Below are 24406 nucleotides of genomic sequence, written 5' to 3'. Positions count from 1 at the left end.
TCTATACATTTGGTTTCCAGAACTAAGCATTAGCTTGGTTTATTGAGCTGGAATAAAATTCCAATAAATCCCAGTAACAGATTTAGCAATAAAAGGACAAGATGAACACCTCTAAAGTCATTGCACAATTTCCCCAGCTACTTAATTTTTTTTCCTGTTTTTTCATCTCCTATGCTCTATTAGGGTTTTGAAACCGTAAACTGCCATGAGGAAACAGTAGGTGAATGTTTTCCTCAAACCTTGTTTAGTTCAACTAACCTACTTTCTGGAGGTGAATTAACTTAATTGAATTAGGAGTAGCAACTTATTTACAATAAAGGAAGTGAGCGCTTTAAAGGAAAATGACCAACACTTTCTGGAAACTTGAGTGAAATTACCTCCGATCAAATGAGGCGTAATTGTCGACCATTTTATTCGATCAAGAGCTAACCATCGATGTCTGATGCTTATGTAAAACAAATCAGTAATCACAATTCATAGGTTTAGATTTACATCCATGAAATCTCACTTTACAAAAATGATCAATGTACTTTCTTCCTCCTCGCAAAGCAAGCACATCAGTTAACTTGTTGAGAAAGAAGAACCAGAAGTCCTTGAGGGCCAACCAGTATTTCATTTAGGAAACTTATTAACCCAAACCAGACCACAGGAGTCACATCCACCCCTCCCACCGGTGGGATTACCTTCCGGGTCGGAATCAGAATCGGTTCTGTGGGAGCATAAGCTATTACATATGGAAATTTTTCAACAGGTAGCTTTGGGTACCAGGACATTACTATTCTCAAAATAAATAGAAAGCCAAATGCTGAGAGAGATGGCCCCAAAATACCTATTGCTAACTTTGCTGTGGCAGGGTCTAAATCTGCCAGTGTCAAACTCTGAATGAATTTTGCGGTAGCCTTGGATGTTTCTATTACATCTAGATTGACATTTCTGGCATCCTCAACTGCACTGAATAGCCTGTCTGAAATGGTTGCATATGTTGGCAACTGTTCAACGTTGATTGCAGAACAACATACGCTATACCGTGATACCTGATATCCCTCACTTGGATTTCCTCTTGTAGGACACTTGAACCTTTCCTGCCCAAAAATAGATAGTTAAAAAACATGGAAACCAATGAATCTAGAAGTCCATGAATCTCTCAATTAAAAGCATCACATTTGACATATGTGGCTTCAAATGCATCTTCTTTCTCTTTCTCTTTTCTTATCTTCATATTTTCTCCACTTAGCTATATGGTAGAGAAGCTTGGGAAGTGAGGAGATGTAGTTTATATCCTTAGATCATGCAAAGAATCATTACACCCCTACAAGACAGATTAACACCCCAGTATACACAATTGGCAATAATTATGAAGTATATTAAAGATTTAATTGGGCAAACTGAGTTGTACTTGGATTTCAGAGCATTAGAAAATTACTGGACTAGACAAAACTTCAGGAGATTGATCAAACATTCAGTGAAATCAAAATTATGCAAATGTTCCACAGTAGAGGATTGCATATGAGAAGGAACTTGTGATCAGAAATCAGAAGGAATACACGTGTAAAATAAAAAGCATGGCACTTCAATCACATAAGTCCAAAGAAAGCTTCCTGCAAACCTTGTAAAATTTCCATAAGATATTCATCCTCTATTGGGAAACAATGCATCCAATTATGCTTATAAAGTCCAAGAAAGAAGGATAAAAAATCTAACTTTTTATTCTTTCAAACTCTTGAAAACAAAATCTGAGTATCCTAATCAATTAGATAAACATATTACAACTACACTAACAAATATATGTGTTTATCTACTGAACCATGAAAAAACAGAGTACCATATTTTGGAGGAAATTTCCTAAAATACAATATCAGATAAATTTACACGGAAGCCAGAGAATTCATCACATTGTTGTGGAAGGGTAGCCCTTTGCAGTTGGGTATACTTTTGGATAGTTTGAACTTCAAATCCCATTCAACATATTGAACTTGTAAGAAGACTAAAGAAAAGCAGATGAAAATGCTAAGACTGATATGAACTAGCCTAAGAATATAACCAGTGTATTTATGGCATGTTTAAAATTAGAGGTAGACACCAAAAAGAATGCTTTGTTCACCACAAAAAAGCTCAAGTTAGATGTTTAGTCCAAATTTATATTAATTAACAAGCTGAATTGAACATCAAGAAGCTCAAATTGCTGAGGATGATTATTGAAATATAGAGAGCCTTTAGGTGCAACAGTAATTGCCCAAGGCATCAAGTAAATAAAAACTGGCCTATTTGGATAGGCGTGCATTTGAATTTATTTTTGCATTTCATGTGAAAAATCATACAATTTCTGACATGATTTCAAATTCAAATCAAATGCCACTACCATTTGAACTCCAGAAATATCTGATAGCTTCTGTACAACTGCTTTTTTATTGATAGCTCTCACAGAGCATATCAATGGCTGGCTTCCCTTACCAAACGTATGACTGAACTTGCCAAATACAAGAGGGCAAAGCATGAAAAGACAATCAACAAACGTCAAGAATTGAACCATCTAATTTTGTCCACCTGCTTGCTTATCTATATTGAAACCTTATAACAAGATAAACATCGCTTTGTCATTTCCTCAGTCACCTAATAAACAAATTTCATATACAAAACAACAACCTATTGCCAATCCAGCACAGACTCACCCTTAATGCCAGAAATGATTTAGCAGAGAGCTTCATCAGTAATCACAAATATATTAAAGAACAAGATCACCACCACCACCGCTACCCATTATTCCAAACCAGACAATAAGTAAAGATAAGAACAAGTTGGGGGGTACTTACAGAAACATTGAAATTGTGTTTCTTGTGTACTAAAGGCTTCCATCCTGACAAAAAAAAAAGCCAGAAATGAAGTAAATAATCTATGAAATAAACTGGAAATAAAAATCCACCTGAAGGAAATTTTATATAATTCCCAAAAATATTCTTCCAAAAAAGAAAAAATAGATAGGAATTGCATAGAATCGAATATCACCTCTTATATGGGAATTGCTAAAGAGGGAGGAGGTACACGTTGCCATTGTTGCAGAGAGTGTTATCTGTTTAACGAATCCCTAGTTCTATGCGCTTTTATTGGTGTACGAAGTGACACCGTTTTGGAAGTCTTTTTTAAACGGTCTCATAATATACACATTAGAAAAAAAAATTTTATTTTTAATTTTATTTCAATTATACCTTTTTTTAATTAAAATTTAATTTTTTAAAATTATTCTAATTATACTCATTATTATTTTTACGGTTAAAAATTAATAAAATTATTGGGTCAGTATACAAAATTAGCAAATTTTATAATAAAATTATAATAATTTAAAATTTTAAAATAAAATTAAAAATATAGTTTTTTGTAATTATTCATTTTATTAATTTTTTAAATTTTATTTTAAATATTAATATAATTTTTTAAAAAATAGTGGTTAATATTATATTTGAAAGTTAAAAAAATAATTTTAAAAATAATTTTATTATTTTTAATATTTTTAAATTGAATTATGTTAAATGTTATTTTAAATTATTTTTTAATATTTCATGATTAATGTATTTAATTAAATTATTTTTTTAACTATAATTTTAAAAATAATACTAAATAATAAATATATTAGACGGATTTAAGAAATATCAATTAATAATGATTTTATTTAAAATAAAATTAAGATAAATTATTATTATTATAAAATTATAATAAAAATTAAAAATTTAAATAATAACAATAATAATTTTTAAATATATTTATTAATAAAAAAATAACTTGATAATTTTATAAATTTTTAGTGTAGTTGATTTGATATTAAAAAATAAAATTTAATTGAAAAAATTAAAAAATAAAAATATAGAGTTAAATAAAATGTAAAATTTTTTATAATTAATTTTAAATTTTATTAACGTGACCTGATAATACAGTATTAATATGATAAATGATATAATAATTTTATTAATTTTTTTGATAGTATAGTCATAATTAAAATAATTTTAAAAAATTAAATTTTAATTAATAAAAAATATAAAATGTAATTATAATAAAATATAAATATAAATTTTTTTTAATCATCAACTTTTAAAAAAATTACTATTTAATTTTAATTTTATATAAAAATTCATTAATTTTTTAATTTTTAAAAATATATTAAAATATTTTTAAAATTTTAAAAAATTTATTAATTAATATTTTTATTAATTTTAACTATTAAAAATTATAAAAATGTAAAAAAATTCAATATAAAAAATAATTGATAAATTTTTTATAATATCGAGATTAATTAATAAATTTTTTAAATATTAAAATATTTAATAATAAAAAATTAATTATAAATTTTTTAAAATATTTAATATATTTTTTAAAATTAAGAAGTTAATTTGTAAGTTTTTTTTAATATAAGGATTAAAAGTAAATTTTTCTGTATATTATATTTATATTATTTATTTTTGTCGTAAAAGCCGAAGCATGATGAGAATAATAAACCCTGAGTTAGGGTTTTGCCTGCAGAGCAGTGATGGTGTTATCAAACAAGAAGCTAAAGCAGAAGCTGAGAGAAGGAAAGGCAGAATCTTTAACTGCAGCAGTATCTGGTGGATCAAACCCTAACGGCAAGGAATCATCAACAGACCAAGAAGGCAATCCGCAGCTTCAAGAGCTTCTGGAGGCAGCAAAACAGAGGCCCAAATTGTCAAAGAGGGAGAAAAGAAGGAAGACCCTCTCTTTTCAAGGATTAGATAGTGCACACAAGAGTCTAAATGAGGGCAGTGGCAAAAAGATCGAAAGAAGTGAGGAGAGAAATGAAGAGGATTTAGTGGCTGAGGGAGATGATGATGAAAATGATGAAAAAACGAAAAGGAAGAAGAAGAAAAGAAAGAGAGAGGAAGGAGAAAGTGAAGAAAAGGGTTTAGTGGAAGATGGAGCAGTGAAGGAGGCAAAGAAGGCAAATAAGAAGAAAAAGAAACAGAAGAAAAAGAAGAAAAAATCCAAGAGTGTTGAGGAGAAGCTAGATGTTGAGGCAGAAAAGGTAGCAGAGGAAACAAAAGTTATCAGTAAAAGGTAATTTTCACAGCTTTTCAATTTATAGCAATTGGTTTTGATGGTGCACTTATGCCCAAATTGGGATATGTTCATGTTTTTATTGTATTCTTATTCACTTTTTGCCTTCTTGATATGTTCAAATATTTTATTGATTAACAATTTCACATACTTGTGTTACGGATGATTGAGCTTTTTCTTGCTAGAATGTAATTTTAATGTTAATTAAAGAGTACTTCTATAATAGCTGCTCTGCTATTGTCCTCTGTATTCTAGTTGTGATATTAGTTGCTCTCTATTGAGATTTTTTTTTTTTGACTCTTGTTGCTGCATCATGATAATGATATGAAAAAGAAATCTGTGACAAAACAGTTTAATGCTGTTAAGTAGTCTGTGGGACTGTGGACGTACGCCTACCTTTTTGTTATCCTGGTAATAGGTTTAATTTTAGATGGGGATTTTTTTTTTCGAGAGATCCTTTTGTTCATCCGGCCCTAATGTACGAGCTATTTTTTAATCTTTTACTTGAATGTTCATATTTAGATTGGCTTAGCTTTTTTCTTAACCAAGTAATTGCTGTTATGAGTTTTAATGCAGTTCGTTTGTTGTGCTATTTTCTTGCAGTCAAATTAATGAGGATGTAGCTACAAAAGTTTATGTTGGAGGTATTCCATATTACTCGACCGAGGATGACATTCGAAGTTACTTTGAGGGCTGTGGCACCATAACTGAGATTGATTGTATGAAGTTTCCTGACAGTGGGAAGTTTAGAGGAATTGCCATAATTAGTTTTAAGGTAATTGTAGTTTCTCTAAAAATTTAAACAATACACATTTCAGCTATATTTCTATTTAACTACTTTGCATTAGTAACTTAAATTGCCCAGAAATCTCAACAACCTTATTGATTCAAGGTTGGTTGCTGCCATAGTTCCTAATAACTATTTAATGTTCAAATTTGTTAGAAAAAAGTGTTAAAATTTGAGAAGAGGTGAACCAACAAATTATCCCTAGTCAATTGAAATCTCTGCATAAAACATATAAATCTTTCCTTCTCAAAATGACAGGGACCTGTGGGCTTCTTTTTGGGAAATTCAAAATGAAGAAGAATAACCTCTCTCTCTCTCTCTCTCTCTCTCTCTGTGACACACGCACAGTGAGGGAATAGAGAATCTCTGTGAAAATTCTATGGTTACAAAGAAAAAGCATTAAATGAGTTAGTTGTTCTCATGCAGTTATTTTAGGTATTGAATTCATTCATGACTTAAACATCAAGATGTGTAAGTATATTATCAGAAGGCGTCAAATGTGTATGTTGACTCCTGAGGCTTTTCTTGGGATATAGTTTATAATAACTTAAGCTTGTTCCCTGTATATCAATCTTTTTAAACTCATGATTCAAGTGTCAGGTCTCTTGCCATGCATCTTTATTAATTATCATTCTGTAAGATTCATTTATATAAGAGAATTTCTCCCAAACAAAGGATTCTTTGATTTTATGGAAGCATATGAAGCTTATTAACAGGTATTACCAATTGTCTGTCTAGGAGAACATTTTTTAAAAGGATATAAGGTGTTTGGGCTTGTGCTCTCTGCAGCATTAAGCATATATACAAGCACCCCCTTATTGTAGAGGCTCTGTGTGTCTGTTCAGATCATTTTCAATGTAAAATTGTAAATTTCTGTACTTGAGGTGGTCCCATACTAAGAAACTGGGCACAGCCAGAAATTAGCCAGAATGTGTTGCTTTGTTGCTACCTTTATCTTAACAATAAATAAGTGTTGTTAATTTAGTTATGGCCTTGGATTTGAAAATATTTCTCTTACAGTGGCAAATAGAATTTCAAGTGACATAAGATTGAAGCAGACTCGTATTCCTTTTGTTGTCAAATGTGAATTTCATATAAGCATCTACAACAACATGGCCTAAAATTAAAATCTTTACATAATGGATCATATATGAAATGAAAGAATAAGAAAACTCAACCTTCGCTGTCTAGTAGAAGAAATGATCTAGCGATGAGAACTGCTACTGTTTTAGTTCTCTGCAGTGAGATAGTTAACTTTAACACTCTTAATCTGCTAAACCAGCACAAATTTGCTAAAATTATGTGCCTATGAACTAATATGGACATTAGAAATGCTGCATTTTTAAACTTTTTAACTTCTTCTTCCTGAAAGTTATTTCTCCATAGAAGATACTGTTTTTCTTTTCTTTTATCTTATTACTAAAACTGAAGTGAAGATTTCAAGTCTGGTAACTTGAGTGGATATGCTGCTTGAATTAGCTTGTGTCCCTGTATTGATTCTATTGTTATAATTCATTTCTACAGACTGAAGCTGCAGCTAAACGGGCCTTGGCTCTTGATGGATCTGACATGTGAGTAACATATGAATGACATATGATTTACTCACCTGTTAAGGTGGCTGTTTCCTTTTTCCACATCATGCTTTTGAAACTTAATAGTTATTATACTTTCAGGGGTGGATTCTTTCTGAAAATTCAGCACTTTAAGACAACCCGAGCCAACAGAGTGCCTGATTTTGCACCAAAAGTTGTCGAGGGTTACAATAGGATCTATGTTGGAAATTTGTCGTGGGATATTACTGAGGATGACCTGAAGAATTTTTTCTCTGATTGCAACATATCATCTATACGTTGGGGAACTGACAAGGAATCAGGAGAATTCCGAGGATATGCTCATGTGGATTTTTCTGATAACCTCTCATTGTTGATGGCACTAAAGTTGGATCAGCAGATTGTATGTGGACGACCCATCAAAATAAGTTGTGCAGTTCCTATGAAAGGAGGAAAAATACGCCCAACTTCTGCAACCGTAGCCATAGAAAATGAAGCTCATAATACTGTAGATGCTAATGTTGCACCATCAGTCAAAAATAGCGAAGCTGAAAATAATGGGTTGGTTGCAAGCAGTGGTAAGATAAGGAGGAGGACCTGCTATGAGTGTAATGAGAAAGGTCACATTTCTTCAAATTGCCCAAAGAAGCAAGCTGCTGAAACAAATTCAAATGCGAGCTAATATTTGGAGAACATTCAACTCTGTATCCAGATTTTATTGGGGTCCCTAATCCCCATTGATATTCATTGCTTTTCCATTTATACACCGTTGCTGTTACACTTTTGTATTCTGAGATTTTATCTGTTAAATCAGTCTGAGTCAAATGATCCTTTATTTTCTTAAGGATCTTGTTTTGTAATTTTCCTGTCATGTAACAACAGCTGTTTATTTCCTGAGGTTATGATTCTGGAAAATTGCAGCATGAAGATATCAGATGGAAACTGGTGCCAATTTTTTTACCGTCCCTTTGAAATAAAGAATTTTGCAAAAATTTAATATTTTTTAACTTAAAAAATAGGCTTCCCTCTTTTAATAAACAAAGAAAGAGAATGAGGCTTCCCTATTTTAATAGGCGCAAAAAGAGGCTGAATGGATATCAACGGTGGAAAGAAGATGAAGCTTAAAAAAAAAAAAGAAAAATTAGACAAGGAAAAAAACCTATCATGTGATGATGCTCTGCACCGGGTGAGGTCGGATTCAAGAGAAAAGTCCTTCAAACCCTTCTTATATTGGGCCCTGACTCGAACACACGGGACAGGTTGAGTTCATTGCCGGACTTCTTCTACTTTGGATAAGGCCGGATCCAAGAGAAGAATATAGGTTCAAAATCCTTCAAGCCTTTCTTAAGCTGACCGATCTAGTATCTTAATTCCTAACTCAAATAGAACGTAATTCAGCCTTGCGACGTGATGCAAGGGAAAATAGCTGGCAGTAACTTCGCAGTCCTACCCACATAAGTGCTGGGAGAATTAAATGGCCGCATGGGATAGAAAGGAATTTTGACACATCCATACGTACAAACTTGAGCGACAGAAACAGATACAGATGACACTATAACCGAGAGACTGTTAGGCGTGACACAAAAATAAAAGGAAAATGATAATGAAAAAAAACAGAGAATAAAAGAGATTAACGTCTTCCTCTCCAACTAAAATTACACTCATACGGTAAATTCTATTTTCTATATCTATATTTCATGAAAATTTTTAAATTTAAAAAGAATTATTGATATTTTGTTTGTGTTTATTTATTAAATTCACAATCACTAAATACTCGAACTCTTAAATTAATAATAGGTTAATAATATAATTAAAATTTTAATATTTTTATAGTAAAAGTAAATATAGTGTTAATTTTATATTAATAATATTTTATAATAAAAACTTAAAATACAATTTCAAAAATAAAGTTTAAAAATTATAGACCAATGAAAGAGCTATAAAATTAAAAATAATTCTCTAACTTTTAAATATATTAATAAAATTAAAAAAAAATTGACATTAATCATTTAAAGTAAGGAAATTTTGTTTTTCTTTAAAGTTGTCACATGTTAATAGTGGTTAACCAATTTATATTAATATAATATATTTTAAAATTAATTAACAATAATTTCAATACATATATAAAGAAAAATAATAAAATTGATGGTATTGCTTAAATGGCAATAAACTTTAAAACGCACTCTAAAAAATTAGGTTGAATTTTCTATTGGCATTAGATATTATTTTTTTAGTAAAATAATTCATTTCTTTTATTAAAATGAAAATTAGCTCAACAAACTAAAAAACGATCGAATAAATAATCGATCTATGTGACGATACCATTTATTGATACTATTTATTGAAAGAAAAAATAATTCCGTAATCGTTTCGGTCTATTATAGATATAAAGTCATTTTAAGAAATTTAATAAAAATTTTCGATATCGGTTATCATCGATCTTTTATAAATTCAACCAATATTAATCTGAGTTTAAAAAATTAAACAAAATAAACAACTTAGAACTTAGCAAATCACACCAACAGTTGAAAGAAAACACAAAGAAAGAAAAGAAAACAGAGAATCCAACAAGCATTCTTTGCAAAAGCTGAGGAGGCTGATAGCAGAAAACCTAAAACCCTTAGTTTTCGGTATTTGCTAAATACATATCCATAATATTTTGCATATAAAATTTTAAATAATTTAATAATTAAATGCTTATATAAATTTATTAATAATAAACTTTACCTCCTTAATATTGAAGTCATTTTCAAAATCTAAAAAATATTAAAATTTAAACTTTAGTTAAAATCGATTATTAAAAAATTACAGAAATGAATGTTAAAAATATTCATAGACAATAAGTTCAACCTTTTGGGTATTTTTTTTCTATCAAATAATTGTATGGCTCAACCTTTCAATATTGTAAGAAAAATATTTATTTTAATTATAAAATAAAACAACAGTAGTTATATATATATATATAAACAAAATAACTGGTTTTGCTATTTAAAAGTAAAATCCAAGAAAGGAAAATTAATATTTAGCGAGATAAAACAAAACACCATTTAGAGATGAAATAATATAACAAAATTACTGGAAAAATTTATTAATTTACCTTTTAATTTTAAAAAATATATTAAAACATTTTAACGTTTTAAAAAAATATACTAATTAATCTATTCACCATTAAATATTATAAAAAATTTAAAATATTCTTAATATAAATGTACTACTTAATAGATTTCTTATAAAATTAAAAGATCATTTAATTAGTTTTTTTTCAAACTATAAAAATTAAATAATAAATATTTAATAGTTGAAATTAATGAAGTAATTAATTAATATTTTTTTTAAAATGTCAAAGATATTTTATATATTTTTTTAAAATTGAGTGGATCAATAAGTGAATTTTTTTATATTATAAAATTAAATAATAAATTTTTAAAATATATCACACAAATAAAAGTTGCTTTGTTTTTAATTATAATATTTATCTTTTTCTTTTACGATCTAAAATAACATTTATATAATTTATACTAAAAAAATTACTATTTAATCTCTATAATAAAAAAATTCACTAATAAATCTCTCCATCTTGAAAGTTACATTAAAGCGTTTATGACTTTTTTAACGTAATGAGATGTATGTAAAAAAAAAAAGAAATCCTAAAGAATTTTGGGGGAATGTCATTGTTTGTGCTGCAAAATAATTAAACAGGTTTCCTACAAAATATCTAGAAAAAATTACACCAGAGGAAGCATGGAGCTTACATAAGCCAAGAATTTATCATTTGAGGATATTTAGCAGTGTTACTTATGCCAAAATTCTTGAAGAGAATTAGAAATAAACTTGAAGATAAAGGTCAAAAATGCATTATGTTAGGATATGGAGAGAATTCTTCTAGCCACGAGGTGTACAATTTTATAATAAAAAAAATAGTTATGTTAACAGAAGTTTATTAATTAATTTTTTTATTAATTTTAATCATTAAATATTTTATTATTTATGTTAGGATATGAAAAAAATTCTTTTAACCATGATGTATATAATTTTATAATAAAGAAACTAATTATGTTAGGAGAAATCTATTAATTAATTCTTTCATTTATTTTAGTTGTTAAATATTTTATTATTTAATTTTTATTATTTTAAAAAAGTTATTAGTTAATTTATCGAATTTTTAAAAAAATTATTAATTAGTTATTCTATTAGAAATATTTTAATTTTTTTTAAATATTTAATAGTTAAAATTAAAAAAAAATTAATAAGTAGTTTTAATATATTTTTTAAAATTGAGAAATCTATTAATAAGTTTTTCTATATTATAAAGGTTAAATAATAATTTTTTTTATATTTATTTTTTAAAATTAAAAATTTATTAAAAATAATTTAAGAAGAAACAGTAAATGCAAAAATTAAAAAAAATCAAGTAGACAATAATATGAGATGTTTTTAAATAAACCATATATTAAAAATTAGTTTTAAAAAGAAAAAGGTTCGTGGATTATATCAATTGCGAGAAAAGAAAAGAAAAGAAAATTTGTGATTATGCATAGAAAAGAAATCAATACAAATTGAAAACGAAATGCTAAGTAATATAAAGACGAAGGAAGGAAGAAAGAAAGAAGAAACCCATGAATATGATATAGCTTTGTGTAACTTCTCTTGGCTACATTGTCTTTCACTCCAAACTCAATTTCGCTACTTTCTTTGCTTTTCTTTCTTCCCTTCTCTTCTCTTTAAATCCTTTTTGCTTTCACCATCTTCTCTATCCCCTTCATCTCACTTCCATTGCATGTTTTTAATGTAAGAAAAGCAAATAAAACAACTTTTCCTAGGAACCCTTTTGTATCTAAGCCATCCATCTTCATCTTCAAACACCTTTGATTTTACTTGCTGATTTTCAAGTCTTTTCTTCATTTCTGTGTGTTCCTTTCGGTTTTTGAATGGGACCCATAAGAGGTTTTAAGAGAAGGAAGAAAGCAGAGAAGAAGGTTGACCAGAATGTCTTGGATTCTGCTTTGGCTTCGTTGCAGCCCCAGCAGCCTCAACAGCCCTTGGATTGGTGGGATGATTTCTCCAGGAGGATTACTGGTACACATTCTATACAGTTCTGGGTTCTGCATTTTACTATTTTATCTTTTGTTGTTTATTGGTTTTGATTGATTCTTGGTATGGAAGCTCTTGTTGTGTGGGTCTTCACATTGGTATTGCTCTTTCTGAGATTATACGCTATATGCTATTGCTTGAGGAATTTTTCCTCAGTTTTTTCACATTGGGTGAACTGTTATGACATGGGTCGGATCGAGTTTATATTAATTTGGTTGCTGTTCTACATTCTATACCGATTGATGTTGAACATGTCTTTAAAATGGTGTCTGCAAATAGATTGCTTGATTATACGTATGCCTTTCTTTCCTTGAATCAATTAGTTGTAGTGTTGAGCTTCTGTTTAATTTTTACATAGATTCTGTTCCTTCAAAGTGTCATGCTTTGGTGTTTGTTAATGCACTAGTTAGGTGTATTTTGGTTTTGATAGATTTTCAGGTTATGGGGTTTATCTGATTAGGTTGAAGGCATGGCCTTATGTTTCTGTTGTGATCAAATGAAATGGCTCTGTCCAGATTTTGCAGTGAAATTAATGAATGAGCTAGTTCCCCATATATGTATCGTCTGATGTTGGTTATAGTTGAATTAGGATGTCTTTACTCAATCCGAACTTCTTTCAAATGGCTTAAAAAGTCTGAAATTAAAATGTTCCAGATATGCATCATTGCTACTCTTTTTTCTTGCTTGTAGTTTTTCATTTCATATATCTATTCGGAAAGCTAAATCTCCTAATATCCACCACTCATATACATTCTACTCCTCTTTGACCAACATGGTGTTGGAACAGAAATGGGGCAGTAAATCTTCATTACTTTGGCTCTGGTTTTGCATATATTAATCAATAAAATCCTCCAAGGAAGGGTTTAGAAATTGAGAACATTGCATATATGATTTACTTGTCCCCCGTTTTCACCTTTAATGGTATGCAAATTGTTCTCCAGTCACATGCTTTGTGCAAACTTAGTATCAATTCCTTGTTCTGTTGAAAATAGGCATTTAGTTGCCATAATGCTACACGGTTTTTGATCTCTTGTGATGAATGCCTGTTAAGGAGTGAACCCTTTTGTTCCTATTGTTGCTTGGTTTTGAACTAAATCTATCCAAACCCATAGACAATCCCTTTAAATCTTGGAGCTTTATTCTAATTAAAAGCACATTACCTGCAAAAGAGGACCTGGAAAATATGAACTGAAGTTGTAATACAAGCCCAGGCATCGTTGCCACTTGCCAGTTCTTTATTATAGGACGTAACCTATAAAAGCTATTGGCGAAAGAATGTTTGCATGTGCACTTGTATATGTAAATGCGATACATGGTGATGACCTGAGTAGATGGATTTCTGTTTTCCATTTTCTGTGCAATATGCTGCTCTCCTTGCAAAGCATCCGTCAACACAAGCAACTTATTACAGAATTGTGGTAGAACTGCAGTAGTTGAGGTGATGCTTTGGAGGACATAGTAGAATCAAACTACTTCCACTTTTTCCACTTGGATACATGTGCAGAATCTGCATTGTGGCTTCTCTAGAAATTGCATAATCTTCTTTGGAAATTCTCCTTCTTGATTTCACTTCAAATTTTAAAAAATGATAAAGAGATTGGAGGCATAGGCCCTGGAATCACATAAAAATTTTTAGCCCATATTTTGTGTTATTCTGTTTTCTTGTAATTTTTTAAAATTCCATCTGTGCTTTTTCTTCTTTTATTTAATTACTTTTTAATCTTTGATCAAGGTGTCTAGGATAACATCATCTGAAAAGGAGTTAAGAGTTCATTCTCCTACACTCTTCAGATTAGCCTCTGCATTTATCAAGTGTATAAAAGCCTGGTAGTAAAGCTGTATGCTTCCAATTAGCTATTACCAAAATATTATGGTTCTCCATATTAATGTTTATTTCTATTGTGGAGTGAAATCCTATATATATAATAGAAAACCAAGTTGTGATCTTCAGATGACACATCAGTAATAAATTATTATGTGTTGTTTCTTATTCAACCTGGTTTCTCCTTTTCTTATTTTGATGAGTGTTTTCTAAGTGAAAGTAGTTCTTTTTCTCTCTTCTATCGATTTCACAAATGCTTTCCTGTGAATATTGAGTGAAATTAATGATTCATAATTTTATATACATAAATTTCTTCTTCAGAGAAATTGTAAAATTGTTCACTTTGTCTGTGTTTAGTTTGCCTCATAGGTAAAACCTTCACATGACATCTGACCTGCTGAAGACAGGAGATTATGCTGTTTCTTGCCCTTACATCAAATCTACAGTTAAACTGCACGCGTGTTTGTAGCGTGTTGCAGATGCATGCTAATAAAATGTTCATCTCATGAAGCTGATTAATATAGCATATATAGCATGCTCTGAATCAATTTAAGCATCTCAAATGCATAAATTGGAATCATGAAATATGTGCACCCATATCTCACAAGTTTACTTGGTGAATGAAATCCACCACATATTTTCATGATGTATTCTCTAAGTTGTTTATCTTGATGTCAGAAATTCAGTAATAATTTATGAAGTTCAGAGTTATTACTATGCATGTAACAATAATAGTCATGCTTTTCACTTTATAAATGGACTAAATTGAAGTTATAACCATTCTTCTGAGATTTAGAAGCAAAGTTGTTCTCCTTTTATCCTTGTTAAGGACATGATCACTTTATCTTCTATTTGATTTTGCTGCCTATCAGTAGTGATACATGACCGAGTATCCCTTTGTGTTGCTTGAATTTCTTTTGATTTGTTCATTCCTTTGTAAGATTTGATATATGATTGTCAAATGTGCATGCGTCAAATAATTAATGTGTAATTCTCATTTTTAGGGCATCTATCTGAAACAAAAAGTTCAAAGAAATTTGAGTCAGTTTTCAAAATTTCAAGAAAGACATTCAACTACATCTGTTCACTCGTGAACGACAATTTGAAGGCCAGGCAATCTAACTTCTCTGGTTCGGACGGGAAGCCATTATCTCCCAATGACCAAGTAGCTATTGCTCTTAGGAGGCTTAGTTCTGGTGAATCATTGTCAAACATTGGAGACTCATTTGGAATCAACCAATCAACTGTTTCTCATATAACCTGGCGATTTGTGGAAGCAATGGAAGAAAGAGCACTGCATCATCTACGTTGGCCTACTACTGAAGCAGAAATGGAGGAGATAAAGTCTAAGTTTGAGAAAGTACATGGCCTTCCTAATTGTTGTGGTGTGATTGACACTACACACATTGTCATGACTCTGCCTACCGTGGACCATTCAAATGATGTATGGATTGATCGAGAGAAGAATCACAGCATGGTCTTGCAAGCAGTAGTGGACACTGACATGAGATTCCATGATGTAATTGTCGGGTATCCAGGTAGTTTAAGTGATGCTCTAGTGCTTCAGAACTCTAGTTTCTTCAAACTTTCCGAAGAAGGAAAAAGGCTAAATGGGAAGAAGATAAAGCTCATGGAAGGAACAGAATTGGGAGAATACATTATAGGGGACCAAGGGTTCCCCCTATTGCCATGGCTACTAACTCCTTTTCAAAATGCACACCCAGATCATCAGGTGGAGTTTAACAAACGACACGCTGCAACACGAGCAGTAGCAGAGATTGCGTTGGCAAGACTGAAGGAAATGTGGAGGATAATTCATGGAGTAATGTGGCTGCCTGATAAGAACAGGTTGCCTAGAATAATCTTTGTGTGCTGCTTGCTTCACAATATTGTTATTGATATGGAAGATAAAGTGTTTGGTGAGATGCCCATGTCTCATGATCACGACAAAGATTACCGACAACAAATTTGCGAATCTGCCTCCAAGACAGGCACTGATATCAGAGAGAAGTTATCTCTCTACTTATCTGGTACATTGCCAAGTTGAAAGGGATCATGCTTTCTTCTTAATTAGTGGTAAATCTTTTACTGTTATATAGACAGGACAATACACAGTTTTGCTTATTTATTTTGAATAAAAACTTCTGATATTCTTTTGTATTGAACTGTCATTAGTTAAGCTGGTTCTAGTTTTGAGTTTATGATTTTGCAGAAGCTAATCCTGTGATCTTTGAGCCATCTCTGGAAGCAAAGCATGGTTTGCAAACTCTCATGAAAAAAAAAATAAAAACGTTGGCTTAGTTTTGCTTATGAATTCTTGTAGTGGACAAGTTGCTCTGAGAGGCAAACAATTTTCTCAGGCCTTGGTGAAAATCTGGCAACATCTTCATTTGTCTCAAGTCTAAAACTTTGGAACTGTCGACACATGAAGCCTTCCTCCGACATAATTTATTTTGCAAGAAAAATATTTAAATAAATCATTCCATTAAATTAATAAAAAATAAATCAATTGAATTAAAATTTTGCAAAAATTTTTATTCCAATTGGGGTGGAAAAATTTTGCCACAGGCTAAGATCTTTCTTACAATCTTACAACACCTTCCTTACATGACAATGCCATTACTGATCTCCCAGCTGTTCAAGCAAAACTTCCAAAATTCAATTAATAACAACATTTACTACATGCCAAATTTTTAATTGAAGAATTTAAATTCAAACATCATATCCGAACCAAAAAAAAAATTATAAATTTTATAATTTTAACTTGGATGATTTATCTTTAATGATTTTTTTATTATTTTCATCCACAATGAATATCTAAAAACCTATTGTGTTAGCGGATTTGGTTTTGGATCTAAAGCATGAAAGTAAAGCAACTACTCAAGGACAAGAAATTCTGGTTTGCTTCTTTCCTCGTTGCCTGGGCTGCTGCTCTGCAGGTAACCTTTCAAATTAACCTCTGATTTTGCTATTAAAAAAACGAAAAAAAGGGATCTTTATATGCGCTATGAAATCATTGCATTGATGGGTTACTGAAATTATCTTCTTTTGATGTTTCTCTTTCCACTTCTTTTGGGTTTTGAAGGGGCATATGATATGGTTGCAGAAGCAGGACTCCTTCAAGCAGCAACTAAATTTTATTGTTTATATGAATTAAGGCTTTGTTCATGTTCTCTTACCTGTCAGCAACTTGCAACAAAAGCTGAGCTGAAGTCATGCTCGATAAGGCTGATACCCAAAGCAGATATTGAAGTTTATTCAAGGGATCGCCATATCGATTAATTTCCTCTGCTTTTTTCCTTTAAATTCTTACATTCATTTAGGATATATCAGTGGATATTCTGGGTTTTAATTCGTTGCAAAAACCATTTAAAAAATGCTTAACTAGATCATCCATAATCTTGATTTAGTGTGAAAAAGGCCATTAATTTCTTAAGCAAGCTTTGACTATCTTTTAAGTCTTTAGTTGGTTTTGAAACTCATCAAACTTTTAGCTGCTGCACAAAGGGAAAGAATGTCAAATAAATGCATAAAACCCAAGGCCATGACTCAACCTAACCTTTTTATTTAGGATTTATCTCAATTTTACCAAAAATGTTAAAATAATAATTTTTCAATTTTTAATAATAACATACAAATTCTATGTTTTTAATATTAAGAAATTATTTTTTAATATTTTAAATAATAAAAAAATATATTTTTTATGAAATAAATTAGAAATTTTAAAGTCAGTGAAAATTTCAACACGGGCAGTGTCACCAGCAATTATCCTTTTCAGTTGTATAATAGAAATAGCTGGTGGAGAGGACTACTGACTTTGAACAGACTGCATATAACAAATGGGTTTGTTAGAATTTTTGTATGAGTAATTAAATAAATAATATATAAAAATATCACATAATATATAAATTTTCATTCTTTTTTTTCTTTTTTTTTAATTATAGAAATTGGGGAAGAAGAGTACGATCTGAGATTTTCAAATTCAATAATATTAAGTCAAAATCTACAAATTATTATCAATTTTAGCAGTCTAAAATGACAATTCGATTTCAATTTTTATATATTAGCAAAGAAAATTGGCATATGGACTACGACAAAAGGATCGGAAGGAAGAAATAAGATGCACCAGGTGTAAATGGTGGCGGCCACCGCGGTTGGTACGGCGGCTGAACGTACACACAACATCATTGTGTTGCTTGTAGTAATGGGCAACTTCAAAATTCCGTATTTAGACGTCACCACTTACTTGAGAGTTTACATATACACATAATATATGTTGTTTATCTCATTTTCAGTTCCATCGAAACACTTCATTCTTTCTTTTCATGGTAAGTTAAAAAAAATGTATTATATATTTTTCTATTAATTTTTAGTTTTAATTCAATAATAATAATAATAATAATAATAATAATATAAAACATATACTTTTATCTCTTAAATAAAATTAGGGTGTTTAATTTTTACTTATAAAATAAATATTTAAGATATTTTATCTTAACGACCCAATTCGATATCGAACTTCTAATTTATTTGAAATAGGAATAATGTGATTATTATAAGAGTTATAGGCATTACTTTCCTTTAAACTAAGTAAGAAAATTAATTTTTAGAGTGAATTAGATTCGATCCAAATTTAAGATCGAATTTAATATAGTTGATATTCTAAAATTTAAAAAATAGAGTTTACGTTATGAGTGTAAGTTTAGATGGAGAGAAAGACGTTTCTCCATATTTATCTCTTTCTCTTTTATATGCTAGCAATGTTTAACGACCTTTCTGCTATAGTGTCACATGTCTTTATTATTTAGATCCGTGCATACATGTAAGACCCCTCTCCACGCCAAGCGGCTATTTAATTTCTCCTCACGCGCACATAGATAGAACTGCAAAGTTCACGTCAAATCACCGGACTGGATCATTTCTCACTGATTTTGGATTTGCAATCAACCCGACTCGCGTATTTGGGCAGAATTTTGATATATTGAATCAATCAATTAAAAAAACGGTGATTATCAATAGTATTAGAATTTTCCATCCACGTTAGATATTAGAATATCAACAGTATTAGAGTTTTTCATCCACATTAGATATTAGATTTTCTGTTCGTAGACATTTTTTTCGTTTGAATTAATTTTAGAATAATTTAAAAATAGTTATAGTCAAATTCAAATTAAATCATCTTAATGAGGCCAACTCGTCTGTAATATTTTCTATAAGTGGAAAAAAATATGGGTTCACATTCATATGTTGCTTATATTGTGTGTATTTGTGGATTTTTAGAATTAATTTAATTTTTTAATGGTAATATGTCCCAATTGACGTTTGACATTTTTGGATAAGGACTAATCTCTGGCCTTAGTAATTAATGGTCTCTGGTTGAATAAAGGAAATAACACTAAAATAATAATCAATTTTGTATGTATTTAATTATAGTAAATAAAAATTTTCTATGAATATAAATATTATAATTACTTTAATTATTTTCAATTTATACTGCTTATATAAGCTAATATACAAAAATTATTAGCGAAAAAATTGAATAAATAAATTTTGAAAATTAAAAATATAATTTATAAAGTTTAGTTTGGCTAATAAAATAATTCTTAAAAAAATATTTTTGTTTCAATAATTTTTTTTATTATTCTCATTTATTATATATATATCAACCAAAATTTAAAATATGAAAGAAAGTAAAATTTTATAAATTAATATATATATATAATTCTATTTAATATTATTAATATAAATTGAAGTTTTCAATATATTAATGATATGCACACAATGTATAATAGTTTTCAATATAATATTTAATAAAATACTTTAATATATAATATTTAGATTTATACAATATAGAATTATTTTTTAAAAGATTTATTGAATAAAAAAATTTAAAAATTTATATTAATTTATATTTATATTATAAAATATTAAATTTTAGATAATAAAACTTTTTTTTTAATTTATCACAATTATAACTAAAAGGTTTAAATGAAATATGAAAATTTAATGACAATTTATAATATAATCTCAAAATTTTATTTGATTTATAAAATAATCTTTAAATATATTTTTTTATTTTAATAATATCTTTTTTAAATCTCATTATTTATTTCGTTTTCTCATTCTTATTTTTATATACATATTGTAATTTAATAGAAATTTAAAATATATAAAAAATTATAGTCTAAAATATATAATATTTTTTTAATATTACTAATATAAATATTTTTATCTGATAAGTCAATAAATTAACCTACATCATAAATTTACGTATTATATAAATAAGTAAAATAAAATATTTGTAATTAAGAAATATGAATTTTTATAAAAATCATGAAGGAATGATTTTATCGAGTAAAATATATAATATTTTATTTAATATTATTAATATAAAATATAATTTTTTATATATTAAATATATATATATATAATTTATGTTGATGAATATAAATATTTAATAAAAGATTTTAATATATAGTATTTATATGTAATATTTTATATATTAAAAATCTATTTATAATGAATATTTATTCAATATAATATATTTAATATTACATACCATAAATATAAAATAAATGTATTTTCCATATAAAATTTAGATTAAAGAATTATATATTTCATTAATATAAAATTTTAAAGACCATATTATAAATTACCACTAATTTTTCATATTCATCTTAATTTTTTAGTTATAATTATAACAAATTGAAAATGATTTAAATTTATTATTTAAAATTTAAACTTTTTAATATAAATATAATTAATTTAATCGTTTAAATATTTTATCCAATAATTCTTTTAAAGAAAAATTCTATGTGATATGAAATATGGACTGAAATTTTTATAGTGGCTAAAATTGAAGTATACATAAAAAAAATATACTTTATTGTCTAAAATTTTAAGATTAGAATATAATTATGAAAAATCATAAATTATTAATTTTTTTTATTTAACAGACATAATATTTGTAAATGGGCCTTGAAAAAGACTCTATATTTATGTTATTATATATTTTAATTTAGATATTTAAATTTTAAATAAAATGGATCAATATTTACTTTAAATATAATTTTATCAAATTTTTTAAAATTAAAATTAAATATAAGTAATTCAATTAACAACTGCAGTTTACACCTTAAATAATAATAAATTTTATTTTATAATAATAATTATAAATAGTTTATAGCATATCATTATTTAATTTAAAATAACAACATATATAAATAATTAAAAATAATAAATTTATTATAAAAGCTTCATAATTATTAATACAAAATAAAATTTATTTATTATTAAATCTGTAAATTTAGTTTATATTTAAAAAAATAAAAAAATAAAACAGTACATTTGGTATACTATTGAACTCTCATGTTTTGATTTTTAAAAAATTTATTAAAATTATATAAAATATAAATATTAAATTAATTTATCTAAAATTTAAACATTTAAATTAAAATATAAAATCATATAAATATTAAATTTTTATTAGTTAATTATCCATATAAATGATATTTTATATATGAGAAATTCAGTTATAATAATTATTTATTACATATACTTTATTTACTGTTATATACGATAAATATAGATATTAAAAGATTATATTTTTTAATAAAAAATTAGTAATTATATGGTTATTTATAGTTAATTTTTTGAACAACAATTAGAATAAAATGAAAATGTTTAAATTTATATAAATTAACAAAACACCTTTCAAAATATATAATTTTTTTTCAACATTGGAAGAGAAGTCATTCTGGTGAGAAGGGGTGGCAAAAAGAGAAAAACAAAAATAAAAAACGGTTATATGACTTGATCGAAAATTAACAATGGAAGAGAAGTCAAAGTGTGATTTATTTATTTTATTTTATTTTTAATAATAATTTAAAAATAAATTTAGATAGAGAGATAATTTTTTTATTTTTTATATTTTTAAGAGTAAATTTAATTTTTTATTCAATCAAAATTATTGTAAAATTTCAAATTAATTAATTAATGTATTTTTAATGTGAAATTATATAATTATTAATATAATATTAAGTCATTTATTATGTTATAATAAATTTATTATTTTTTTAAAAATAAAAATTAAAAATTAAAAAAATAAAATTCAAACGTATCGAATTTATTCTGATATATTTATTTATTTATAAAAGTAAAAAAAAAAAAAGAAAAAGAAAAAGTCAATAGTGGTTAATTATCCGTTGTTGTGATGTTGACTTTAGTTTATGTTGTACGGAATTGAGGTGTGTTTGTGTTGTTTTTTTCCAAGTGGTAGAGTTTGAAATTGATGTTATGAATGAATAGACTATTAATTTTTATTTATTTTTTTAAAATTTGGGGCTATTTTTAATTCATTTAAACTGTTATTTAATTTAAAATAAATCAACTTAGAATCATTAGTTAATTTGATGAGCTGATAAAAGAGAAGGCCTTGTTGAAAAATTATCCAATCAAATCAATTTATATGAATTTATTTTAATTTTTTAATGAAATTAATATTTTGTTATCAACGCCCTGTAAACTGAAAATTATATTGTAAGACCACAAAATGCAACAAAGTTATTGTAATAATTTCTAAAGAAAAATCAAATTATTTACAGGAACTAAAAATTATTATTTTAAAATTACAAAAATTAAATAATTTTTTTAAAATTATAGACATTAAATAATTTTATTTGGAAATTATAAATACTAAATAGAAATAATAATTTTATATATTTTTAACTGTTAACGGTTTAAAACAGAGTAAAACATTGTTAAAATTTAGAAAAAATATGAACTATTTAATGATGTATTTTTCAAAATATAGCTAGTCTCACTAAACCTTGAGAATAAATTTACTAAAATGTCCTTCATTGATACTGTCCTCAGTAATTTAATGAGCTTGGTAAGCCAGTGTTGACTTTATTTTTAGATATTCTAAACTCTAAATAAATAAGGAAAATATTATTATTAAGTCTCTATATTCTTAAAAAAAAAATTAATTAATTTTTATTTATAAATTATTTAATTAAAAAATATATATTTTTATAAAATTAAAAATTTTAATTATTTTATTAAAAAGTTTATTAATTTATTTTAAATATTTATATGATTTAATTTATATAATTTAATTATATGTATTATTTAGTATTTATAAATTTAAATATATATTATTTAATTTTTTAATTAAACGTAAATTAAATTAAATTAATTGATATTTTTTTAATTAAATTAAATTAATTAAACGTAGGATCTTCTGCCATAACAACCTCCCATGCAAACCCAAAATTTAAACATAGGATCTCAGGTATTCCTCTTTGATTCAATTAGTAGGCAGGGAGAGTTTCCATGCCATAGTAGATATGACTCGGAAGATGGAGGCTAGTGTCATCATTCAAGGGATAGTTAAACAGTACGTGGCACAGTCTTCGGGTTCCAAAAATTCGGGGACAAGTGATGTTAATCTTTCCCCTCTGGGCGAGACTGTCACGAAAAGTAAGAAGGGAGACAGAGGTCTCAAAAGATCAAAGAAGAACAAGTTCTGGAATTGGATAAAGTCTGGTCTGGGATTAGGAAGTGACTCGAGCTCAGGCAAGGAGGTTGCAGAGTGTGCGAGGTGCGGTAGGCCGCACAAGGGAGTCTGTCGACTTGGGACTTCAGCATGTTACAATGCGGCCAGGAGGGACACATAGCTCGGGAGTGTCCTAAGGCAGCTTTTATGGCACCGTCCCATCAGACAACTCCAGGCAGTATGGCACAACCATCAGCTCCAGCCATGTTGCAGGGTAGTGGTCAAGGCAGAGGAAGGGGGACGGCCCCTTCTTCAGCAGGTTCCCTAGGTGAAGGTCCATCAGTTCCAGCTCGGATCTTCTCCATGACGCAGCAGGAAGCTAACACATCGGACATGGTGGTGACAAGTAATCTCACTCTCTTATGTTTGATGTGTATGCTTTTATGAACCCTGATGTATTTCTCTTTCCTTGTTGCTCCGAGAGCCGTAGATAGGTTGGGTTGATAGCTTATGGGTTAGAGTATCCCCTTTGGGTCAGTGGACCCAAGTGTGATCCATCAGTAGCAGAGTCAGTCTGCCGAAATAGTTCAGAGTATGTTGTG

General features: G+C 28.1%; 4 protein-coding genes across 6 annotated transcripts; 3 read left to right on the top strand and 1 right to left on the bottom strand.

Moving 5' to 3' along the window:
• Positions 1–363: 363 nt before the first annotated feature.
• LOC110623857 (protein COFACTOR ASSEMBLY OF COMPLEX C SUBUNIT B CCB3, chloroplastic) lies at positions 364–3116 on the bottom strand. 3 transcript variants are annotated; one of them, XM_043960549.1, is made up of 4 exons: positions 3004–3066; positions 2811–2854; positions 1162–1309; positions 364–1077 (listed from the first exon to the last, which is right to left on the bottom strand). In XM_043960549.1, coding segments are annotated over exons 3-4 (522 nt in total). In that variant the 5' UTR covers positions 1164–1309; positions 2811–2854; positions 3004–3066; the 3' UTR covers positions 364–557. The 3 variants fall into 3 exon arrangements, with proteins under 3 accessions (XP_043816484.1, XP_021624546.1, XP_021624549.1); XM_021768854.2 differs by lacking the exon at positions 1162–1309 and having other exon boundaries at positions 364–1082; positions 3004–3116; XM_021768857.2 differs by lacking the exon at positions 1162–1309 and having other exon boundaries at positions 3004–3103.
• A 1351-nt stretch (positions 3117–4467) lies between these two features.
• LOC110625286 (phragmoplastin interacting protein 1) lies at positions 4468–8347 on the top strand. The gene is made up of 4 exons (XM_021770894.2): positions 4468–5058; positions 5662–5833; positions 7370–7416; positions 7519–8347. Exons 1-4 carry the CDS (start codon positions 4517–4519, stop codon positions 8075–8077), a joined length of 1320 nt encoding a protein of 439 aa, XP_021626586.1. The 5' UTR covers positions 4468–4516; the 3' UTR covers positions 8078–8347.
• Positions 8348–11971: 3624 nt separating this feature from the next.
• On the top strand, positions 11972–16466 carry LOC110624540 (protein ALP1-like). The gene is made up of 2 exons (XM_021769735.2): positions 11972–12471; positions 15313–16466. Exons 1-2 carry the CDS (start codon positions 12324–12326, stop codon positions 16353–16355), a joined length of 1191 nt encoding a protein of 396 aa, XP_021625427.1. The 5' UTR covers positions 11972–12323; the 3' UTR covers positions 16356–16466.
• Positions 16467–17169: 703 nt separating this feature from the next.
• Positions 17170–17570, top strand: LOC122724917. The gene is made up of 2 exons (XM_043961139.1): positions 17170–17247; positions 17394–17570. The coding sequence occupies exons 1-2, from the start codon at positions 17170–17172 to the stop codon at positions 17463–17465; spliced, it is 150 nt and encodes a 49-aa protein (XP_043817074.1). The 3' UTR covers positions 17466–17570.
• Positions 17571–24406: the final 6836 nt, after the last annotated feature.

The sequence above is a fragment of the Manihot esculenta genome, chromosome 10 (assembly GCF_001659605.2).
Source record: "Manihot esculenta cultivar AM560-2 chromosome 10, M.esculenta_v8, whole genome shotgun sequence".
Taxonomy (NCBI): Eukaryota; Viridiplantae; Streptophyta; class Magnoliopsida; order Malpighiales; family Euphorbiaceae; genus Manihot; species Manihot esculenta.
This window is presented reverse-complemented; position numbering and strand designations above follow the sequence as displayed.